The 23,989-nt window shown below is 37.5% G+C and overlaps 1 protein-coding gene across 2 annotated transcripts in view; it reads right to left on the bottom strand.

The window, feature by feature from the left end:
- Positions 1 to 23,989, bottom strand: part of GALNT1 (polypeptide N-acetylgalactosaminyltransferase 1) — an 84,454-nt gene that overhangs the window by 22,841 nt on the left and 37,624 nt on the right. For both annotated transcript variants that reach the window (XM_014887984.2, XM_088171637.1), the window contains exons 3-5: positions 20,207 to 20,435; positions 13,601 to 13,775; positions 180 to 346 (exon numbers count right to left, since the gene is read on the bottom strand). In XM_014887984.2, coding sequence (XP_014743470.1) covers positions 180 to 346; positions 13,601 to 13,775; positions 20,207 to 20,345 — 481 coding nt within the window. In that variant the 5' untranslated portion in view covers positions 20,346 to 20,435. The remainder of the gene's footprint in view (positions 1 to 179; positions 347 to 13,600; positions 13,776 to 20,206; positions 20,436 to 23,989) is intronic.

The following is a 23,989-nucleotide window of genomic DNA, read 5'->3' on the forward strand; positions in this document are numbered from 1 at the left end:
AAGGGAAAAGTAACCGGACAGATGAAGCTACACCAGCTTTCCGTGCAGGACGATCCACCTGTATTCCCAAAGGGGCACTGCTCCCTCTGCCTTCCCCTGCCCTGGGCGCTGCCTTTGTCCAATAGCCCACACCAAGTGGGTTTCCCAAGTGTGAGGTCAATGGATGGAGGTGTCCTTACCCCTCTCGCTGGCGTCGTCGACGAGGACGATCTCCTGGAGCACGTGGCGCGGGGAGCGGTTGATGACGCTGTGCACGGTGCGCAGCAGCGTGCTCCACGCCTCGTTGTGGAACACGATCACCACGCTGGTCGTGGGAAGGTTGTCTGAGTACACCTTCGTCTTACACCTACAAACCAAGTTAAAGCAGGCGTTTGTAAAGGCATTCGGTCAGAGCTGCGGGTCTGAGCTTTCTCACTTGAGTGTCGCCACTAAAATCCCTGATATAGCAATTCAGTGCAGAGTGCGGCAAAGGAATGCACAGCGAACATTTCATGCACGCTCAAAGTGCTATAAAATTCATCAGATTAAAAGGGAATTATACTCACTTTTCAAAGTTAGCATGGAAAACCATAGGTTTAACTCAACAGCATATATAGGGCATTTATGTAAACTATGACATACACTTTAAGTAACCTCACATGGAACCACAACTTTTACATTCTGCAACGCTATTTTAAAACAAATTACGTTTTCATTATCTTCTATAAAAATCAATACACTGTACACAAAGTACTGATCACAAATCCAAAAAAAATCCAATTCTGCTCTGAAACATAACCACACAAATATAAGTGTTCTCTGCACAGATCTGCTCCTCCTGCAAATTTAAAAATGACACAGTTACTTATGTAAGATTTGATGTTATTAATCCTTTAAGAATCAAAATTAAAGAGATATATGCAGGTCTAACAAAAGCAAAACACTGAGGTGGAAAAATAAATGTATTCAACAGAGCTCCATTCCAAGAAAAAGCTTTTATTAGATCCCAAATTGTTGAGTCAGTTCACTGCAATGTAACCTGATCTAAATGCTACAAAAATACATTAACAAGTATTCATGACTATCATTCTCACAGCAGCACTGTCCAAAGGCTTGAGAAGCACAGAGTGCAGATCCTCTACCCTAAACATACAAAAGCAATGCTTAAGGAACAGCCTGCCAATACAACAGGATCACAGTGTCAGCATCCAACACCAGGCCAAACAGTTACACCAGCAATGTCAGCCAGAACTAGGCTCCCAACATCAATATTTTATTCGCTGGATAACTCATTTAGCCAGAGCTCTTCTCAGAGCAGCTCTCACAGCACACCAGCATCTCAGCTCTGAAGTGGTGACAAAAGCCCAGCGTGCACGGACATCTCAGAAAGGATCAGCAAGTCCAGGTGCAAATGAAGAAATACCTGGAAGGGCTTCTGTGAAATCATTTCTGAGAATGGAAGCAGTCAGATCAGGCACTATCTGCCTTCAATGTTCCACCTACTTATTATACAAATATGCCTAATTTAATTATTCATCACATTGAACTGAACATTATAAAATCTTTATGGAAAGCTTGTTATCCCTATGTTATTCTGATTTATTCCACATGTAAAAAAAAAATTGCAAAGCATGCAAGTAGCTGAAAAAGCTACTTCTTTGGTATCCCTTGAAAAATAAAATAGCTTTTCACAAAAACACTATGAATTTTAGATGAAAAATTCAATCGTAAGCCAAATAATTTTATCCCCATGTTTGCCACTTGTTCAGTCTACTTTAATACTTAAAACCCAAAATGTTTTATTCCTTCTGCTGCACTGCTCCCTAGACCAGAAAATAAGGCTCTGATTGTAGACCTTGAGCTACAATAGTAATACAAATCCACCAATTGCTCCTCTACTTTTTGGAAAAATATTTGTAAAAAGGAAGAGAAGCCAGTTCTCTATGAAAAGCAGTAACAATGTGTCATTCACCAGGAATATCATGCTGGGATAGCCACAGGATCTACCATTGTAGTATGAAATCTCTCATCTTCAGCCTTGCCTTTTATCATGGTTTTACAGAAGATTTTATTTTACTGAGCTCAAATCAATGAACTGGTATAAACGTCAGCCAAGTGATCAGGGACTACAATGTTTATACAACATTACACTGTCTGAAGTATAAATATACCAAAACATTTGAGATCTGTTGTTGAGGGGAACTTTTTAGCGCTAACAGGAAGAAGGCTTACAGGATTTTTTTTGGGACCCCCCTCCCCACTGCAAGGTATTCCTCCTGGTCTGTCCTGCAGAAGGTGAATCTCCACCTTGCCATAATGAAATGTGTCCATTGTCACCCTCAGAGATCAGCCCTTCCTGGGGTAGCAGTTTAGGAGTGACCCTACACTGGCACTTGGCTGCTGGCAGGGTCTAACCCATGGCACTTGTTTACCAGCACATAAAAGTCTGCCAGGTGTAACACAGGGGTAGTTTCACAAAAAACAAACAAACAAAAAAAAAAAACAACCAAGCTTGGCATTTTTGAATGCTGCTCTTAATAAAGTGTTTGGCATGAAATTATTCTGGAAAGATTCATTGATGCAGGCAAGACAAATGAAGGTTGAAAGTATAGACCTGGTTTTTAATACTCCTTTTACCTGCCCTTCTGTATATACCTTTTAGCTATATCTGTACAAATTGCTATGAATACATACAAATAAAGCCTCCTGTTTTTAATTTTGAAAACACTGGTAACTCCTTCCCCCCCAGGAATATAATGCTGCAGAACATAAGACAAATAAAATAGAACACTTGATGCCCATGATTAGACATTAGCCTTCTAAGGAAACCTCATGTTTTATTCTATTAACAAACATTTAAATTAAGAATTCTTTTTGTCTTTCATGTGAAAACAAATTACCCCAGAAAGGAGTACTATAGAATTTAAAATAAAACATTAGCTTCAACCAAGTTATGCAACATTAGAAGCAGAATAAAGCCATGAGGGGTATGACACACAGGCTATGAATTAAGGACAATTTGAATTTTAATGAGCTACTAATACATTATGTTCCTTTTGTTGGATCATGCCTCAAACAGTTTTAAAATTGAGTGCATAACATTAGAAAGGCATACCATCTCCAGTAATTTAATGAAGACTCCAAACAGCAGCTGAGAATGTCTACTCCTCATACAATGTATCATCCTTTCCTTAATCTACAGCATTCACTATACAAACTAATGCAACTCCATATATTATTTAGTCTGTGGGAACTCCCCAAAAACATCATATATTTTAAATACAAACACAGACTTCTGTCCTATTACCTAAAGACACAGAAAAAGAATAGGCCAGATTGTTAAAATACAGTTAGAGGGATATTTGTCTTCCCAAGTCACTGTTAGAGGTGATGGAGCTCTGCTTTCCTGGAAAAGGCTGAACACCTGCCTGCCCATGGGCAGTGGTGCATGAATTCCTTGTGTGTGTGGCTTTTGCTTCCCTGATTAAACTGAGTATCTCAACCCACAGGTTTTTTCACTTCTACCCTTCTGATTCTCTCCCCCAGCTCCCTGTGGGGGCAGTGAGCAAGTGGCTGCATGGGGCTTAGTTGCTGGCTGGGGTCAAACCACAACAGAAATAAAGTGGAATTACATAGGAAATAGAATTTATATTATCAAAGATATTTAATGCCCCAACAAAATCAGATGTAAGAAAAAGTAACTAAGTTTAGCACCTAGGCTTTTTCAAGCTGTTTTAAAAACACACAACTATAAAGACATGACTCTCCTCTGACTTTTTTAAGATGCTCACTCTTACTCTTCACAGAATTTAATCTTTTTGCAATCTTGTATCATATATTAGGAATATTAACTACTGCATCCTGGTCTGGGGCCTTCAACATAAGAAGGACATGCACTTGTTGGAGCAAGTCCAGAAGAAAGCTACAAATATTATCTATCAAAGGGCAGCTCTCCTATGCAGACAGGCTGAGAGAGCTGGGGTTGTTCAGCCTGAAGAAACCTTATTGCACCTTCCAGGACCTAGTAGGGGTATAATGGAGAGGGACTTGTTACAAGGGTCTGTAATGACATGACAAGGGAGAATGGTTTTAAGGGTTTAAATGACTGAAATAGGGTCAGTTTAGATTAGATAATAGGAATAAATCCTTTACTGTGAGGGTGATGAGACACTGGAACAGGTTGCTCAGGTTGTGCATGACCCTAGAAATGTTCACAGGCAGGCTGGATGGGACTCTCAGCAACCTGGTCTAGGAGAAAGTGTCCCTGTCCACAGCAGCAGGGCTGATGATCTTTAAGGTTCCTTCTAACCCAGACCAGACCATTCCATGATTTTGTTTCTACGAGAATAGTTTGGCCCAGTTCATTACACCTACACAGTTAGTCCACATCTCAAGAACAGCGGGCAGTGTTAGAAGTCAGAATACTTCATAACTTGAAATTGAGTTTAACGGACTAAAAGCAAAGAAAGGTGGACAGGTCCTAACATTTATCAATAACACTGCTAAAGAAGAAAAATGGCAGCAAAATAAATACACGTTGTTGTCCCTTACACCCTGTAGCCAGAATTTAAAATTTTAAATCCATTACAAAAGCTTTTTAAATGAAAGGCTAAAAGCAACTCTGAGTTTTGTTTTGCTTGTCCATTATTTGTGACTCTTTGTGAAGGTATAAGTTGAATCTTTCACAGAAGCTCTGCAGGTTTTACTTGGGGAGATGTTCAGAAAAAAAACCTGAGAGAATTTTATTCAATGGATTAAGTATAACCACTTGAAAACTACCTGATGCTACTTCAAAGGCATCTGAAGAGTCTCTGAATAAACTGTTTTCCTACATTCTCTTTCAGACCACAGTACAAATAGTCCACAGGAGACATTACAAAAATAACCAGAAGAGACAACAATTAAGGCAATTATGTCCAAATAAAATTAAGTCATTAAATCTTAGAGTTTAGTTTTTGCTTCAGCACAAACTTGCAGGCAAAGAAGACAACTATTCATTTTGCACTTTCTACAACATCACAACCATACACACTCAACCCTTCTCCACATCTGACAGAACTGGAATAGCCTCTCTTCTCTCACACCAGTGAAGGAGTAAGGCAACAAATGTACTTCACCACTGCAAGGGCAGAAGAAATCTTCCAGATGATCCTACAAGATGCTTCAATTGAATTCATCAGAAGGTGAAATTCTTCTGATACCTATCTGATCTCCTCAGTGTCCAACCCAGAGATAAAACCTACCCACTCTAGCCACAGCCAGGCAAGCAGAGACTCCAGAAACTTGAGACATCACCTGTGCTGTCCTCATGCTGCCTCTCTCAGTTTATTGTTGGGTCTTCGACAAATATTCCAATTACATTAGAAAGACCTTGCAACTGTGAAGCCATCTTATTATAGAATAGCACTTGACATTTTATCAATATTATAAAATTGTGTTCATGGATCAATTTACTTAGAAATTATTTCTGATACCCAAGATTGAGTGCTATGTATATAATGTTGGCAAATCTTGAAAGACATATATTTACCATGTTAGTAGTGATCTCTGCACACCCTTCAAAGGTATGCTAAATCATTTCTGAATGTGAAAAGCTTATTTGGATAGCTCTTAAAATGTCTTCTCATAGGCTAAAAAAAAAAAAAAAAAAAAAAAAAAATCACACCCCAAACAAAGCTACAAGCAAGGAAGAGGTATTTTAGGAAATTAGTTATACACTACCATAATGCTTATTGCAGTGAGACACAATGAGGAAAACCTCATTCACTGAGGTGAAACATGAAACAAATTTTAGGTCATTTTCTAAAAGATGAGGCCAAAATTATAATCTGCCTTAGAAATAAATGCTAAATTTCTAAAGTACTATAGGGCAGATATCTACCCCTTCTGATGCTGAAAATAACATGTTATTTTCCACAGAGGAGAAATGAGAGAACAAGACACACATTGGAACTTTCTTTTTTAATACGGATTGTGCAAAACAGGGCCACTGATACTTACCTAATCATGAAAATTAACAGAGTCAGACACTACCTGAGCCATGATTTGCTCTACTTCTTTCCAGCTTTATTCCCATATTCCACCAGCCTTTCAAAGGAACAAGTCACGAGCAAAAATTTACAATGGCTCAAAAACATTAACAGTAGTAAAACATGTATGCAATCCTTGTTTTCTAGCCCAGTGCACACAGCCCAGAGCACTCTGATAAAGGACAGAGATGGAACACAAGTGTCTCCTGTGCACTGAGCAGCTCAGCTGGGAAATCCTAGTGGAGCTCAGACTGGTGCTTGTATGTGCAGTATGATAACACAGTGCCAATGTAGTTTTGAAAGCTGAACTAGCAACAGATTGGGACAGGAAGGGAAGCACGTTTACATCTTACAAATTTAGTACAATCTTTTATCTTGCATACTACAAACAACAGTTATAAATAAAAACTGCAGTTATAAATAAACGGCATCTCAGGACTTAAATTTGACAATGACACATAGGAGTAATCCAAGTCTTGCTGAAAATCAGGTTAGAGCTGAAGTATTGAGGAAATACTACACAGCACAGCCTCTGTAATAAATTTGTTTATATTACTGATGCAGTACAAACAACACACATTTCAGGATTAAAATATATTGAGAGTCTCTGGAAAGTAAGCATCAGTATCCTTTGACTTGAAAACACACATTTATTTTCCTTTGAGGTTACAAAAGTTAATTCCAGATCGATAGAAAACAAAATCAGAAAATCTGAACTCCCCCCATGAAACCTCAGGTTTAATTACTGATATCTGATGAATATCACTGCTATGTGATAAAATGTCAGTATTCTATTGCTTAGCTGTTCATATGCCTTAAGTTATAGCTTGCAATAAAGTTAATGTTACAGAGCTGAGGCACAGCTATGCCCAACAAAAAAAACCTCCTCTCTACTTAAATCACAGGTGAAAACAAGTTTTGAAATAGGGTTCTGAGAGCCACCCTGAAGCTGCTGAGACTGACCTACATTTCCATCAAGGGAGAACGCCCTGTAGCAGGGTGTCAGAGAAAATATCAAAACACTACATCAAGAACCACCAGGACTCAAGTCACGTGGTGTTTTTCTGGTAAACACTGACTTACTCTTTCCTGGATCACAGAATCACAGAATGTGCTGAGTTGGAAGGGACCCACAAAGATCATCGAGTATAAGCAGCAGCCTTATAATATCACTTAAGAGGGATGCTAACGAATCTGCTTTTTACGTAAATTTTAAGAACACTCCAAGCTCCTAAATTGAAGACAATCAAGCTCGATAAAGAGCTGATTTTCATATAGAATCAATATGGATAAAAAGACTAAAAGCAATTCTGAGAGATATGGGATCACTAGCTGCTGTAACATGCCAAATCACATTTTACTACTCAGATTTTGCATACAGTCATGGTTTTAACTTGCAACTGAACAAAGAGAAAGCAGATAAGGTTGCAACAAAACTTTGCACTACCCTGAATCTGCTTCTTCCAATCAAATCAGAACAATTCTTTTTAGCAAGAGGCCTTCTTTTCTGTAATTCATATCACAACTTCAATTATTCTTTCTGAACAGGTGCCCTGGATGCAGGCAAATCCCTTATCCTTATTTAAACATTTCAATGCAGCCTGCTTAATATATCTGCCTTCAATAGTATTACATAATTTACCTGACATCAAGAGTATGAAATTTTCCTTTCTTCTGATCTCAAAGATTTGGATATAAGAAAGGTCGCATTATCTCATGAGTCAAGTAGAAATCTTCTTAAACCCTGAAAACAAAATCCAAAATGGTTCTTAAAACCATTGTGGTTATAAAATTCAAGCAGAACTTCACAAAAATAATAGTTACTGCAATTAACTATTTTCCTTATCCTGAAAGAGATCACAGAAAAGCATCTCTTGACAGAAATAAAACCAATTCTGTCCTCAGAGACTGAAATTAAACCTTAATATCTCTAGACCAATTATTTTCCATACCTGACCTAACAATCTGAATAAATTTCAGGATACGGCAGCTCAACCAAAATGGATGAGCATGAATAAGAAGAATGCAACTACGAATGAGACTGCCAAGTGTTTATGCACATATACATCTGGGTATATATCTGTATTTACATATATCTATCTATATCTGTGTGTATGTGTGTGTGTATGTAATGTAACCCACTCTACACCCCCTCCCCCCCAAAAAAAAAACAGTTTACAGGAAGTAAGCTGATTTTTAATGTTATTTTCTCCCCTCTAAGCTTGCTCTAGGGAAAAGGTTTGTAGGGAATTTATTTCAGCTAACTCAGTAAATCAATGTGAACAAGAACAATTCCAAACATTGATTCTACAAGGGGCCAGTAACAAGCCATAGGCACCACAAAAGCCAGATGAAAAAACATTCCTGCTTGAAAGAATGGTAAAATCTTTAATACCTCACATGCTTTCAGACTTCCATGACATTGCTGAAAGTTACATTGCTGGTGATGAGGTCAGCAGATTTTCTTTACAGATGCTGGGTTAATTAACAGCTTGGATTTCTAGCATGAGTCAAAACTCCTGAGTCTTCCAAGACTTATGTTGACAACTTTTCCCTTTTTTTATTGTCTTTACATTACTATGACCTGAGCTAAATGAATACTCAAAGTTCACAAAGTATACCACAATTTATGGAACAATTTAAGTCCCCATGGCCCCATGGGGATTTTAGGGCTCAGGTTCTGTAAGAAAGCTTTTCTCCCCACCACATTCCACATAATCCAGTGTGACTGCTGGCTGCTGCCAAAAGCAATAAACCCACCTTTCATCACTATAGTTTTGTCCCATCCCCTTCTTTCCACCAGATCTGGTAGTCATATGGCTGCTGTGTATTGCTTCAGCTTGCTGAATCAACAAACTAGACTTTTTTCCACTTCTTGGTGTCGATCCAGTCAGTGAACATCCAGGCCACACAATCATCAGATTAGTATCAAGAGAAATTATAAGAAAACTTCTTCTATCTGCAGTCCACAATTATACCAAATTATATGTAGTATAAAATCACCCCATATCTATTCTCCTGAATTACAATAACTAAGTGGAGAGCACACTTTCACATGCCACATATAGAAGCAAATACCTTGAGTCTTTTAAAAAACCCATTGAAATATCACACTTGAGTTCCAAGAGCATGCTCTTGCATGTGTGCCTTTATTTGTTCTACTATGAATAGTTCCACTCAAGCCATTTTCCTCAAATTGAGATTGTGTTAATTTTATGGATGTGTTATATTTTTATTCAACTATAATACCCTAAAGTATAGAGCAAATAAATTTGCTTTGAGAAGCTAAAAATCCAAATTGCAATGTATTTTCACGTGCATATGTCATACTTAAAATCAACATTACATCTTTAAAGCACAGATATGAAAACTAGATTGTGGTAACGCAAAACATTTTATCATTTATCATGTATCATTTAATTAACAGTGCCCAAATCTAAATTCTGTTCTTTCGAACCAAAGATATGACAGAATTAATCAGAATTACTATTTTACTAGACTTACTCAGAAAGAAGACCAGCATAATTGCCATAAACTCCATAACCTACATGTAACTTAAAGGAATGACTTTTAACCTGGAAAATTGTCTGCTTCGTCCCAGTTGTGGAAGTAAGCTTGGCAGCAGGAATTGAGCGGGGTATTTTGATCCAGAAAAAACCCTTCAATAATAATATTAATGTATCAGTTAAACATGAAGATCTCAGAGATATGCACCTTTTTTTTTTTTCCATGAAGTGGTTGAAGTTGCAATTTGTATGGATTTAAACACAGTTGACTCAAAATATGTAAGGTCATCTGGCGAAAAACTCTGATTACACCTTAACATGATTTATAGCACTCAAAATGCCAGCACACCTACCCTTCCTGAGTACAGACAGTTGGAGAAAATGATAGTTGAAAGACCAGACTCTATGCAGAACTAACTGAGGTATAATATGCCTGATACCCTTAATTCTGGCAAAATTATACCAACTGGAAAAAAGGAAAAGGAAGATTTTCTATGCCAAATTGTAGAGAACCTTGGAGAGAGTATTGCTGAGGGATCAGCAAGAAGTGTGGATACTCCTGCTTGCTGCAGGTCTACTTGGGGAAGCCCATCTTCTTTCCAAGAAATATAAACCTGTGAAATATGACACGCTGCTAGCACTGCATCACAAGCTCCAGTGGGGACCAGAGCCTACATGAAAATCATTCTGTGTTGCAGCTATGCCTTCATTGTTTGAAGACTTGATTGCTTGTGCCTGAAAAAACAGAGTGTTTTAAGTAGCTCTTTTCAAGTAAAAAAATCTCAGGATTTGGTTTGAACTCTCACAACAGGGAACAAATGTCTACTTAAAAGTTTTATATATTTCACAAATTGTTAACTAATGAGTTCAGGCTGGAAAGCTCAGCCTTAGAACACAATACTCATTCTTCATTTTGCAAAGCAGTTTCTGAAGTCACCTCCAACGGCACTGAGAGCCAAACCAAGTCCTACAACATGTGCAAATTTCATGCTTTCAACCCCCCTACTTCCCAGCCTGAACACCAATCTAAGGCACACAGGCACAGCTGAACATGTACTTTACTCGCTGGCACTATTTTATTCATTGCCTCCCTCATCTTCAGCAAAATCAAGGCAAGACTCTAGTGTTCCTGATCATCCATCTTTTACTCTTTGCTGTCATGTCAAGCCCACAGCTGCATATTTTCCTGGCAACTGTGAATCAACTCCCACTTTGATGATTGATTCACAGGCTAGAATAAGACATGTTTGCAAGAATAATTCTATTAACAACTTAAAACCAATCTGGTATGCACAGCTGCTTCTTCCCCTGCCAACAGCTTTCCTCCAGAGGTTGTAACCTTGTCCATTATATTAGTTTGTTATACTAACGTGTCCCAGTCCAGATTCAGGGAAGTATCCAGGCTAAAAAAAATTTCTTCTGGTTTAGCTTTTCCTGTTGAGTAAATCACACTCAGCTGGGATACAGGGAAGTAGAGCAATGTTCCCAGTTACAGACACAAAGTGATCAGCAATTCAGGCACATGTCAATGACTTTACAGGTGTCTGTGTGCATCAGTAATTTTGTGCCAAATAATAAAAATAGACATAAACCTGTAAATACAACTGGGGCACACTTGGCAGAACAAAGATGTCAGCTTCTGTAGATATCTCGTAGTGAGGAGTTCCCTTAGTTGGAGAAGTGCCTAGAAGTTATTAAAGAAACTCACATTTTTCTTCTTCTAGTAAGGAAACAAAATTTCTTGGCCAAAACAGAAACAGGACTCCCAGAGTGGATCATCTGCAGAGATTAACCTATGAGCACTCCAGGACCAACACACTTGTCTTTGCACAGGTGATAGGGGTTTGGCAGAACTAGAAATTAATTGAAGGATAAAGCAGTCTACTTCAAAAACTGCTCTCCAGCTGACATGTCATGCCATTCCCATTAAATAAATGTGGCAAATTGGTCCTGGCACTTCTAATTCCACCAGCTTTCTGATGATTAACTGCTAGGCAAAACCTCTGCAGGCATCTGTACTTCAGAAAAACTGACATGCTGGAGAATTAGAGGACTTGAAATAATCACTTCTTCCCGCCACACCACATTAAAGGAAGCAACCTACAAAACTTGTGAAGAAAATAATTACATGGTTGAACAGCTAAGCGTTCCTTTGAACATATCCTGCTTTTTCAAAACCTTGATTGAAAGTGCTACTGGCAGCTGTGCTGTAGGCACATAAATGTGGTACGGAATGATTAAAAATTGCCCATTCTCCCTCTCCACAAACTATTTCCGCATTACCAGGGACATAGATAGAACAAGTAATAACAGAAGTAATTCCACTAATGCAGCACAGAGTGTTTCTGACTTTGGAGTATTTTGACTAATCAGATAAATGGTTTCATCAGACATACACACAACACCAGAGTGTATTTATAGTGTTCACAACTCTGAAAATGGTTACAGTGTCCTGGAAGAGTAATACTGATCCGCATATTGAGATTAAGATACCCTTGCATTGTAAACATAGTATTGTTCTCAAATTTGCCAGAGAAATGTTAACATTCTCCATGACTTCTTAATTAGCATGACCTTATAAAGTACACATTGAAAGGATGACAAGCAGAAGAGATTTTTGGAAAGCATTTTTCTCTAAAAAACTACTTAAAATGCATACACACATAAATGTTAAAATTTTGGCAGGAATTTACAAGAACAGAAAAATCCAACCCTATCCTGAGTCTATACGTAAAATTTTACTCCAAGATTCCACTTTCACACACAGAGTATGGTGAGAGTACTGTATCCAGACAAAATGGAAAAAGAAGCAAATGTAACATTACAAAACTTATAGCACATCTCACTGTGAAACACAATAACTGTGGAGCATAGCCAAATGTGAAAGACAGATTTATATTTAGCTAAACTGGATTTTGAAATTGCAATTTCAATTGCCTGCAAACTTGAGTGATGCCTAGGTAATACTTTTCTAATAGTTTATAACAATTTCTTTTTCCATTTTTGTCTAATTCAAAGTCTAAACCTCACAAAGGTTATGGTTAAGTCAACATTAAAATATATGTTTTTATATTTGAAAATCGATTAAAAACCTACATTATTTCAATCTTGTGAAATTATATTTTGAAAAATATGCCTCCATTACTAAAAACACCAGCAATGCATCAAGAACATCAGCGCTACCAAGAACTCGCAGAATCACTTTCATCACAACAGATGAAGGCACCTACAAATCAGTTCTTTATCACTCATTAAAAATGAAAAGCAGCAAGAGCTTCATCTCACTCTGCTAATATTATCTTCTGAGATAGGAGATGAAAACAAATTCTTCTAGCAGCTAGGCCTTGTGTATACAGCAGCAGAGCTTCTAAAGAAATGGGGTTTCTATAACAAGACAATGTAGATAATCAGGAAAATTTTGTTTTATAAGTTTTATTCAACCTGAATGTCCCTTTCACAAAGAAGGGTTGAGGTGCCAGGGAGTCATCAGCTATCTTGTCAGAGTAGTCCCAGGAGAGTAAAGCAATCTTATTTTTTGTAAAAACAAGGCTACAATTTTCTTCTTAATTACTTATGACTCAAATAGCTCTGAAAGGATCAATATTCCAGAGGCAAGATCAAAACCAAACCAGATGGATATTAGAAAACATTATAATGCAATCTAAATGAGGCTTTGCACATTTTATTAGGTAAGAAAATTTTTGAAGTATTTCTCTCATCACCCAATCTCTTTTATTTTATATAATGCAGAATTTTAGTCTGCCTCATTACAAGCAGGGCATGAGATTTTTAAACAAGTGATTTTTTTACTGAAATGCCAGTGCTTAGCTTTCCTTCAACCAAATTCATTTCTATTCCCTGAACAGACTTCATACTTGTAATCAGATTCAAAGTTAAATAACACTGAAGAAAACTGGTTTCAGCTGGTCCATCTTATTTTACAAATAAGTATCTTATATACAGGAAATTCTTCAACTGTTTGCTTGAGCAGTAATATATTAGAGACCTATACTGTTGCTTTCAATTAGTCTTTGCATATTCTTCATTTAAAGAGAGTAAATTTTTAACAGAATGTGAATTACTTACCCTTCTAACCTGACATCAGGTAAAGATCTGTTGAGTGCAATCATTTCACTTGCCATTAAATTAAATTGATTTATTTTAAACATTTCTTTCATTTTCTCTTGCTCCTCTTTTGGAATGACCACAGGCTTCCCCATCTCTCCAGGTCCTTCATGTGGTTTTTGTATGGGTTCTGGAACTTAGAAAAAATAAAATGTTACTAACTCCTTTTAAACTTGTTTTTATTTGTTTATACATTACTTATAGGAGCGCTCACATTTAGAGCAGTCCTAAACCCACCAGGTTTTGAAAGTGAAAACCAATCTTCACATTTGGGAGTTTAACAGAAATAGTTAAGTGCTTTTCTTGCACACCACAGTTCATGTAAAAAACCAGTAAGAATTTATTTCTATCCATCATTACATGATAATTGACTTTATACAGTTCCCGTAATAGAAAATTCTTGAATTATAATGGAAAATTCTTGAATTATTTAGGGTTTCAAAGCAAAAATGCAAAAAATCAGAACAGTTTTTTAAACATTAAACTTCTCTTTACAAGTACTATTCACTTTTCTCCTCAAAAGAAATGCTCAAATACTGAATTTGAGATATATTACTGCTTTATAAATTTAGCAAAGGTTTTAATTTTAAAAAATAGCAATTTAAGATCTAAACAGGAATAGAAAGTATATTTTAAAATAAAGACAGTAAATTCCCAAGAAACAAGCCTAGCTTCAAATTATCTTTAATTTGCATCTAGGATAGCAGAGTGTAATTAAACTTTAGGCAGAGAATAAACAGTCATGTAAAGAATAAAAAGAAATTTTTTTAAAAAAAGGCCTGAGCCTTCCATCCTTGCTGAAACATTAAGACTTGGATATATATTGCTAATAAATGAGACTTTTTGCTGATCTGCATTTAGTGTTAGCTGGTAACAAGCACAACGTTCTCCTTGAGAAACTTTCATTTTCAAGTACCTGAAGCGATGACACTAGTTGCATCCACACAGGAGCATTTAGCAGAGAAAATCCTCCCATCACAAGGGTGCTTTCTTTTTACCAAACTCTCCTTGATTGCCAGTTGAGCAATAAAACCCTAGAAGTTGCCAGCCAGCCACTCATCCACTGAAAACGGATGGAGTAAGTGTGTTCGAGCAAATCCTGAACAGATGTGTCGAGGTGCTCATTTCAGCCATGGGCTAAGCTGAGCAAGCACTTTGCTGTGCAGCTTTGCCTCTTCACAAAGAATGGCTGCAACCTGCATCAAAACCTGCTGACTTGCAGTTGCATAACCTCCTAAACTAGAATTTGTGCCTTCTGGGGGGTAATTAACTTAAAATTATGCTATACAAATAAAGTAATTATTTGGGCTTAATTTTATACATTCAGCTTGGTATTATTATGTGGGATATCACAACAAGTTTTCTTAAGTGTATAGCAATGAGTACAGAGGCTCACTTTGAAAATGATTAAACAATGGGTGTTCCACATACCTACAACTATTTTAAAAACTCTATCAGAATATAGTTGTATGCAGTTGTATGTATGTATGTTTTTCAGAGTTCTGAAGAGTGAAGGTGTTAATCTACCAAATTATCTATTTAGAAAAAAAAAAGAATTTGTTTCATTTACACTTCCAGTTCTTTCTTAACTTTCACTAAACCAGTTAAACTGAATAATCAGCCAAAAGCTTATCTCTCACGTTTACAGATCTTCCTGCTAAGATGAGAGTTTAGCATATCAGTGACTTGGATACTGGTGTACAAATTCATCAGCTGAATTTTAAAATTTTATTAATAAATACACACTTCTCGATTACACATTTTACCTCAGTGCCCCATTCTCGTCGCAGAAAAATCCAGCAACAGCTAACTAGATCCAGATATTTTGTGCAACTCACTAAATGTGGATAGTCAAGCTGGGTGCAGATAGGGCAATGACTTTTCAAGAAAAGTTAACCATCATTTCTCAAGTTTCTGAGAACTGTCTTCTCTTGGGTTTTTTTATGGTTATCTGTTTTCCCACAAAAGCAAGTAGTTCTCACATAAACACAAACGAACAACGTTCCCTCAAAATGACTAATAAGTGCATTGTTAAGAATTTAAACCACAGTGCTCTTCTGTCAGTTAAATTTAAAAAAAATTTCCTTTGAAGGACTATATTTACTGAGGGCATTGTTCTAACAACCAGGAATTTAATTTATAGCTACAGGTTTCAGAACTAAATGGATGACTGAATCACCACCTGATTAAATAAGAAATCTAGTAATGCATTTCCAGATATTTCTTATTTGTATCAATAAACCATTAGTTTCAAAGAAGGCTTGATCTCTTCCAGATCTTCATTTAAAAAATCAGGACCTCTTCATGTCTGTAGACTACAAATTTCTTTTTACCAGGCAATATGCCTGATGAAAACCAGATACTTCAAAATCTAAGACCATCTAAAGCTAGCAAAAAGGGGTGAATTCCTCTGGTGAGATGTCTTTAGAGCCCATGTAAACTGACCAAAGCAAAGTCCAGTCACTTTTGGAGGCATCACCATAATTACAAGACAGATAAGAGTTCAGAGCAGTTCTGCCTCTTACACATACCTCAGCCTTAATAGAACAAGACTGATTTATGATAAATAGTTCGTATTTTCAATAATTAAATCTTGAAATTGATCACTTTTCCTCTTAGGATTTTTTTAATGCAGATGAGATTATTCAGAACCAAGACACAATTCAGATATTCTGTCTTTACCAGAGCTCAAAATTCAGAATGCAAGGTTTTGATTGGCAATTGACAAAAATGACTGCTACTAGTTTAACTTTGTCATTGCTCCAGGAAAAGAGTGTAAATAGCAAGGAGCTGAGATTACATGACTCTTGCAATTCGCCAGTCCTAATACTGAAAGATTCCCCAGCGTCCAGGGCTTCTAGTCATTACACATGGGGAATGCCTACACAAGGGGAATTTCCTACCTCGAGGTAGGGAAAAAAAAAAAAAGGGGGGGGTGGAAAGAGGATGAATCTGAAAGTTTATTTAGAAATCACATCAAGTGCCAAAGCTGGAAGGTTTTTTTGCAATCAGACCTTTAAAAAGCCTATAACTGGGGGTAAAGAATTACTCATTTCATCTTCATTTAAGTCAAGACCTCAGAGATAACATACAGGGTTCTTACAGAAATAAGACAGAGCTACACAAAAAAAAAAAAAAAAAAAATCTTTATTACTTTATCAGTAAAACCATGGTTCTACCTCGGCATATTTCATTTACAAGAATGGTCCCTAATTGAACCCTCTCTTTATGTCTGGAATTTATTTACATTTATTAAGTAAGCTCTATTCCAGGCTGTGAAATCTAAATTGTAATGCCAATCCCCATATGAAAACAATAAAGCTCAAGTAACTCTAGCTTCAAGTATCCTATGAATTTTAGATTTGGAAAAAATTAGTACATAACATGGATGATGCTTACTAAGGTTGAGTGATTTTATTTCTAATTCATAGCAACATTTAAACTTAGAGCAACAGCCTTCCATAGACAACAATTAATTACTCTTTGCAAATTTTACTGAGCAAACATCGGGAATTACAGAAAGGGACCCACCACCCAGAAGATGTGGCAATAGGAAGAACACGTGTGGCATTTTGGATAAGGGGTGTGCACCATCCACGTCACAGTAGGTGAGGCAGCCTCAGAGCTGAGCACTGGGACAGAGCTTCCCCCAGTTTTCTCCCAACTCCTCAGGGGTGATCATGGCAGGGAGAAGAAAGAGCAGCACTATCAGTCAGCACAAGCACAGGCTCCCCCACAGCTGTTGCAGGAAACAGCTGGGTGTTCTGATTCCCCAGGTTACCCCGTGCAGCTGCTGCAGATGTCTTCTGCCATGGTGGAGGGGTGGGCAACAGCTTAAGTCCACAGCAAAACCATCCCACACAACTACAGCCACTAGGTTCCAACTATCCCTCCCTCTGGTATCATCTTAGTTACCCAGTCTGGTACTCACCAGACCCCACACCAGGCCCTCTTTTCCCAAGGTATCTCCACCTCAGCTGTCTGCCTACCCAGCTAGTGGCCTGTCCCTTTTTTACCTCACCTTTTGTCCCCTCAACTTCACACTCGTGTCATTTCAACTCCCAGCCCTCAAGCTCTGTCACATCAGACACCAAGGCTTTTATCTCATTCATCTTACAGTTCCCCATAACCACGTACGCTGAGTTTTCCACAGTTGCACGTTCCTTCACTATTCCTTATTTTGAGCAATTTTAAAATATTACAGCAGTATAAATAAAATTCAATACTAGACCCATAACATGAAGCACTTCATTTAAGATGGCAGTGTCTTATGCCATCAATACCAAGGAAAAAAATTTTACCAAAGGCAATTTTGGCTATGGCTCTTGCCTAATTCTATAAAAAAATAATCCTTCCATTTTCTGTATTAAAGACCTATGGAAAATATCCTTCTAACTTCACGAAAGCCCAAACTTTCCAAAGTTGTCCTCAAAATCCTTTGCTCCTCTGAAATAGTTAAAGACTGATTTTTCCAATCACACAAGCACAACCTATAAAAACAAACTCTTCAATAAAACTTACTCCTATGTTGAGTAAGTTCATTAAATGCCAAGGAATTCTTCCATGAATTGCAAAGAGAAGCTATATACCAGAGTGACATGGACAAGAGGCTATTAAATTCAGAACACTAGCATAATTTATAATGAATCAAGAAAACTAATTCAATTATGGAAATTAAAAGCAGAGAAAAAGTGCAGCGAAAAAGCAGATTTTGATAAAAGCTTCACAGACAAAATAGCCTCAATGTTATATGAGCAGAGTTCAGGCACTCTGAGCAGGAATAAATCCACCACAAATTGCAAGTCAGTAAACGACTGGAACAAGTAAAAATATCTATGATCAGGGAAGCAGTTTAGTTAAAAGGAAATGTCACAGGGTCAACCAAGGTTTCCAGCAGACCTCTTCCTGCACATACCCTACTACAAATCAGCTGTTTAAAAACAAACAAAGCAACAAGAAAATGTACAAAACTATACACAAGGCTTTGTTTGGGTGGTTTTTCATTTGTTTCCCACCCAACTATAAGATATTAAAAATATATCAAGAATTTTAAAACACACACAAGTTTGGGTAAGTGTCAGAATGAAGACTGTACTCAACTAAGTAAAATGAGTGTTGCACAGGGAAATAACTCTAAACTGTCACAACTGAAGACTTTCCCTCACCTGAAGGTTCTCCCAAATGACTTCGTGTGTAAAGTCATCTGAAATTTCAACATTATCAATACATCAGAGTAAGTTGATAGATATTGACTGCACCTGCTGTTTGCTGGCATAAGTTATCTGCTTTATGGGAAGCCAGAAAGTGGAACTATTCCTACATGACAACACATCAGTCGTTGTCTAATCATATAAGGATTTCCAAATTTCTGGGGGGGGGGGGGGGGAGAGGAAAGGACAAAAATAGAAAAGAAAACAAGTAAACCAAATCTGACACTTCCTAAATATCTCCCCAGTGTTACTTTGTAACAGAGCAACATTATTCTTAAAATACTTCTGAAAATTTCCCAGGAATGTCAAGATTCATACCAGATGTCAACAGGTAACAAAGTTTTTCATGATGGAAAGCAATAACCTTGAGTGCAATTAACAGATTGGACTTTACAATTAGCATCACTGAATATGTGTCCAATATCAGCAGTGAAACACAGACACTCTCCCATTCTCAGTGGGAGAGACACCAAACTACAAAGTTAGATGTTTCACAAAAAAAACTGGAGGCGGCAGCTGCCTGCAGTTCTAAATGCATATGCTGAGACATTGCAGGGATGAGAAATCTCCCTGCACCAATCCTTTCTCCCATGTGATCAGCGATGCTGACTTCCTAAAAATAAAGTTGGCAATATCAATAGTAGTACTGTCAAAAAAACCCCAAACAAAACAACCCCACACTTAGCTCATCAGATTGGTATTCAAAAACGAAGATGGCAACAACAAAACTGAAAGCTTATTCAAAAACCTTTAATATTGAATAATACAGCACTCACTTAAAAGTTATGTACCTAAGCATGTGCTCCTATTTATCACTTTTACATCCAAGTTCATTCTGTTATCATAAACCTTTTCATTACAGTATTTACTGTGCCTTATTACTATAGTCTTTGTCCAAATTTTGGGTTAGGTGGGTTGTGGGGAAGGGGGTGTTTTTTCAATTTGGTTGGTTGAAGTATTTTTTTTGCAGAGGCAGGCAGACAAGTGAGCTTGGTTGTTGGTTTGATCTGTTTTACTAGGTCTAATGAAGTTAACAGTGCCTTTGCTTCCTCACTCATAGAAATTTTAAAAATGCATTAACATGGCTTACATTGTTGCACTTCTTGTTGCATTGTTTTTTAGGGTTATTTCATATATATTAGTGCTTAAAATGCTTCATCTAAAGTGTTTTAAGTCTGCAACATAGATCTCAGGCAATGTGGTTATTCCCTAGTCATTCAAAGAAATGTAACATTCTGTGACATCTAAATGCTGACACAATGCTACATTGTTGAGGAAAAAAAAAAATCTCAAATCTTTAAAAAGAGTGCAATTTCAAAGGAGCATAATTTAAAGAATACTCAGGGAGAAAACTTACCATCTCCAGCTGGCAGGCCTCGTTCTTTTTTCTCATCACATTTATTGCATTCACTGAAGTACAGCAATAGAAACATATCCAGAAGGACCCAAACCAAAGAGGTGGCAAGGACCACCTTGCAATATGCAAATTTTTTCATGGCACTTTAAGTCAAATACAAAAATAAAAAAGTATAAATAAAAATATCAACAGCCTTTTTTAATCCAGTTTGAGAGACCACGTTCTATATCTGGAAAAAAAAAGAAAAAAGAAAAAGAAGTCACAAAATTTACCTGAGGACAGATGCTAAAAGCAGAAATTTCAACTCCATTTTAAAGATAACAATTTAATTACCTTATGATGTATGCAAGAAAATGAATACCCTATGTATTTCAGTGCGATAAGGGAATGGGATCAATTATAGCAGCATTATTCCAGTCCTTAATTATGTTAACATTCATCGCCTGAAACATTAAAAATGAGTGACTAAAACAGAGTCCTCTGCTGAGCCTCTGGAAAAGAAGGTAGGCACATCTAATGACATTAGAACAAAGTCTCTGGATCCTCTGGAAGTCAGGGCAACCTAAATGAATGAAAATCAGGAACATCTTGGGAAACAGGATATCAACCTCCACTGTGTGAATCCCACCACTAATACTTCTTGTGCTTCCCCCATGTGGCACACACGTTCTGGGTCCATCACTAGGAATGCTGGCCTACAAATGCCAGGATTTTAGATAGGGTCTAATGGCATATTACACACTCATCACAAAGACAAATTATTTACTTTAGCCAACCAAAAATAAACACCCTTTTGGTAAAATTAAACAGTAGGCAAGGTTAATAAAGTACCCATAAGCCACCATGACAATTTACTAGGTATTCAAAGCTTAAGCTAGCAATTCTGACATTTAAAATGCCTTTATTAGCTTAATCTTTGATTATAGAGCAAACCTTTATACATTTTTCTATGTGTATACATCACAATTTTAGAATGCCAACCTTTGAAATTCTCTTTTGCCCTACTCAAATTACAGATTTCATTACAAAGACTGCATATTTCCATGACTGGTAGGGCAGAATCAAGAACAGCTTTGAGCTTCTTCATACTAAAAAATATGGAGAGGGTTAATTTTTAATTATTTTTTTAACCATCACTGACATGTTTCAAGTCAATGTATTCCTGAAATGTTTACCACTGGGAACACCATACCAGTTAAAATCAGAATTATAGACACTCCTCACATAGAAAATGAGAGGAATAAAATAAGGAGACTTCAAAGACATGCTAGGATTTTACAAATTACATACACTAAGTTTTTCTTACATGCTTTCAGTGAAAGCTGAGGAATTTATTGAAATGAGAACTTTAATCACAAGCCTTTGTGCTGGTTTGGATTGGGGTAGAGTTAATTTCCTTCACTGCAACCAGTAGAGGCCATGTTTTGGACTTGTGCTGGAAACAGCATTGATAATTCAGGGATATTTTATCACTGCTGATCAGTGTTTACAGGGAGTAGAGGCTTTTTCTGCTCTTCACCCCACCCCACCAGTGAGGAGGCTGGGAGAGGACACAGCATTTACAGCTGATCTCAACTGACTCAAAAGATATTCCATACCATATGGAATCATATAAAGCTGGGGCAAGAAAAAAGAAGGAAGGGATATTTGGAGTGATAGCTTTTTTCTTCCCAAGCAATCGTTGCATGTGATGGAGCCCTGCTTTCCTGGGGATGGCTGAACATCTCCTTGACAATGGGAAACGGTGAATGAACTTGTTTTGTTTTACTTGTTTGGGCAGCTTTTGCTTTAACTCAATTTTTCATTTTTATTTCTCCCATTCTATCCTCCATCCCATTGGGGTGGTTGGGAATGAGTGGCTGCTGCATGGGGCTTGGATGCCAGCTGGGGTTAAAGAACACCAGCTGTGACTATGCAAAAACCTCATTAAAAGCCTGCATCACTAAGACTGCACTTCCTTTAGTACTTCATTGTCATAATTTGACCCCTGCCACCCCACACCCTTCTTGAGGGAAAATACCATGACATCCCTTTTTTAAATACAGTTTATTTCTTCTTATTAGCAGCAGACACATTGCCATGCATCCCTTTACGCTGAAGTCACACAGGTTTGGATAGCACAGCAACATAGGAGCCTGGAGCCTTCCACTTGCACAAGGCTAGAAGGGTGTACAACCCTCTGCTTCCTGCATAGGTGCACATCAAGAATTAATTTTGTTTGGGATCCCAGCCTGCATCTCTGTAGTTTTGGTGTGCAGGGATGAGTGCAAAAAATTAGGAACTGCAGAAGTATCTGTAACTAACAGCTTGATGATACAGTAACAGATTAAATTGCCACAATGAAACATTAGTGACATATGTTATGAAAAAATCCCAGAAGTTATTTGGTTGGGGGGGTTTTGGTTGTTTTGGGGTTTTTTTGCCTTTTTTTAAAAATAGACAGGAAGATAGACCTGAACTCCAGATCTTGAGAATTGTACTATGAAGTTCTGTAAAACCATCAGCAATAGTGAAAGAAAAATAAATCTGTTACAGACTATTATGCAGAAAACAGAAACCAAACCATGACTATTCCATTATACAGTATCTGCTTTCTCATCTTGAGTGCTGTGTGAACATCCAGTCTTGTTGTTTCAAAAAGGATATAGAAGGATTAGAAGGAACAAGTGAGAAGTGTAAAAGAATGAATACAACAAAGAGCAGCTTCATTATAAGATGAAAGTAGCATTTTTCTTGGCTATAAATGATGTAACCTAAATTAAGTGGCAGGTCTATAAAATCAGGAGCTGTATGGAGATGGTAAATAGAGATTGACCGCTGCCTGTTACTCCTTCTTCTTGTAGTGGCAGAAATCAAGGGAATTTAGCAGCAAGAGGTTAAAACCCAGAAGAGGAATGTATTCCCCACACTGTGTAGTCATCCAGGGGAACTGCCTGCCACCATCCCCTGTCAGTGCTGCAGGTCTCTTCATCAGCTGTTAAATACCAAGTCCTCACTTCTACTTCAGGGAGTCCCTGACTGTCAACTTCAAGTCACTTCATTCCAGGAGAGTACAGCAAGGAAGTATTATTCCAGTTTCCCCTATTCTCTGCCCTAGATATGTATATCAACCACTGGCAGAGACAATACTGTACACAGACAAAATTTGTCTGACATAGTGCATGACTTCCCTTAAACTCTTCATACAATAGGTTTCTTTTGGTCCAAACTGGGACACCATAGAAATTATTTGGCAAAAAATCAAGTCAGACTTTCAGTACCCTGCTTGTACTTGAAGAACACAAATGCTAAGAAAATACGTGTTTTGAAAGAAAACTCTACCAATTCTTTTAATTTCACACTTCTTGAAGTTCAGACTTGTGAGACATTAGGCTGTAAAACACACAGGAGCACAGTGCTTTGGGGTCCTCAAATTAGCAAGACACCAGAAGAATCACAATTTAGACTTGCTGTCCATAAAAATACCAACTATATCAAGTGCTTTAGAATGCATGGTCTGCCTCTAACAAAAGAAAATTCCTTTGTCAGTTCAGTGAAATGTCAAAAAGACACTTTGCAAACCCTTTGAATCCTTTGAGGGTTTGGGGAAGCGACAAAAAGACAGCGATGTGAAAGTTCAACGTACATTGTTTTCCATCGATAAGGCTGTACCTTTAGATGAAGGCTCTCATTCCCTTGGGCAGCCTACCATCTTGTGAATCACACTGCATTTTTACCACTGCTTTTCTGACAGCACTCTCCCTGTCTTTTTCCCCAGCACAGCAGTGAAGCAGAGGGGCTCAG

Source organism: Sturnus vulgaris, chromosome 1 (genome assembly GCF_052056855.1).
Source record: "Sturnus vulgaris isolate bStuVul1 chromosome 1, bStuVul1.hap1, whole genome shotgun sequence".
NCBI classification, from domain to species: Eukaryota; Metazoa; Chordata; class Aves; order Passeriformes; family Sturnidae; genus Sturnus; species Sturnus vulgaris.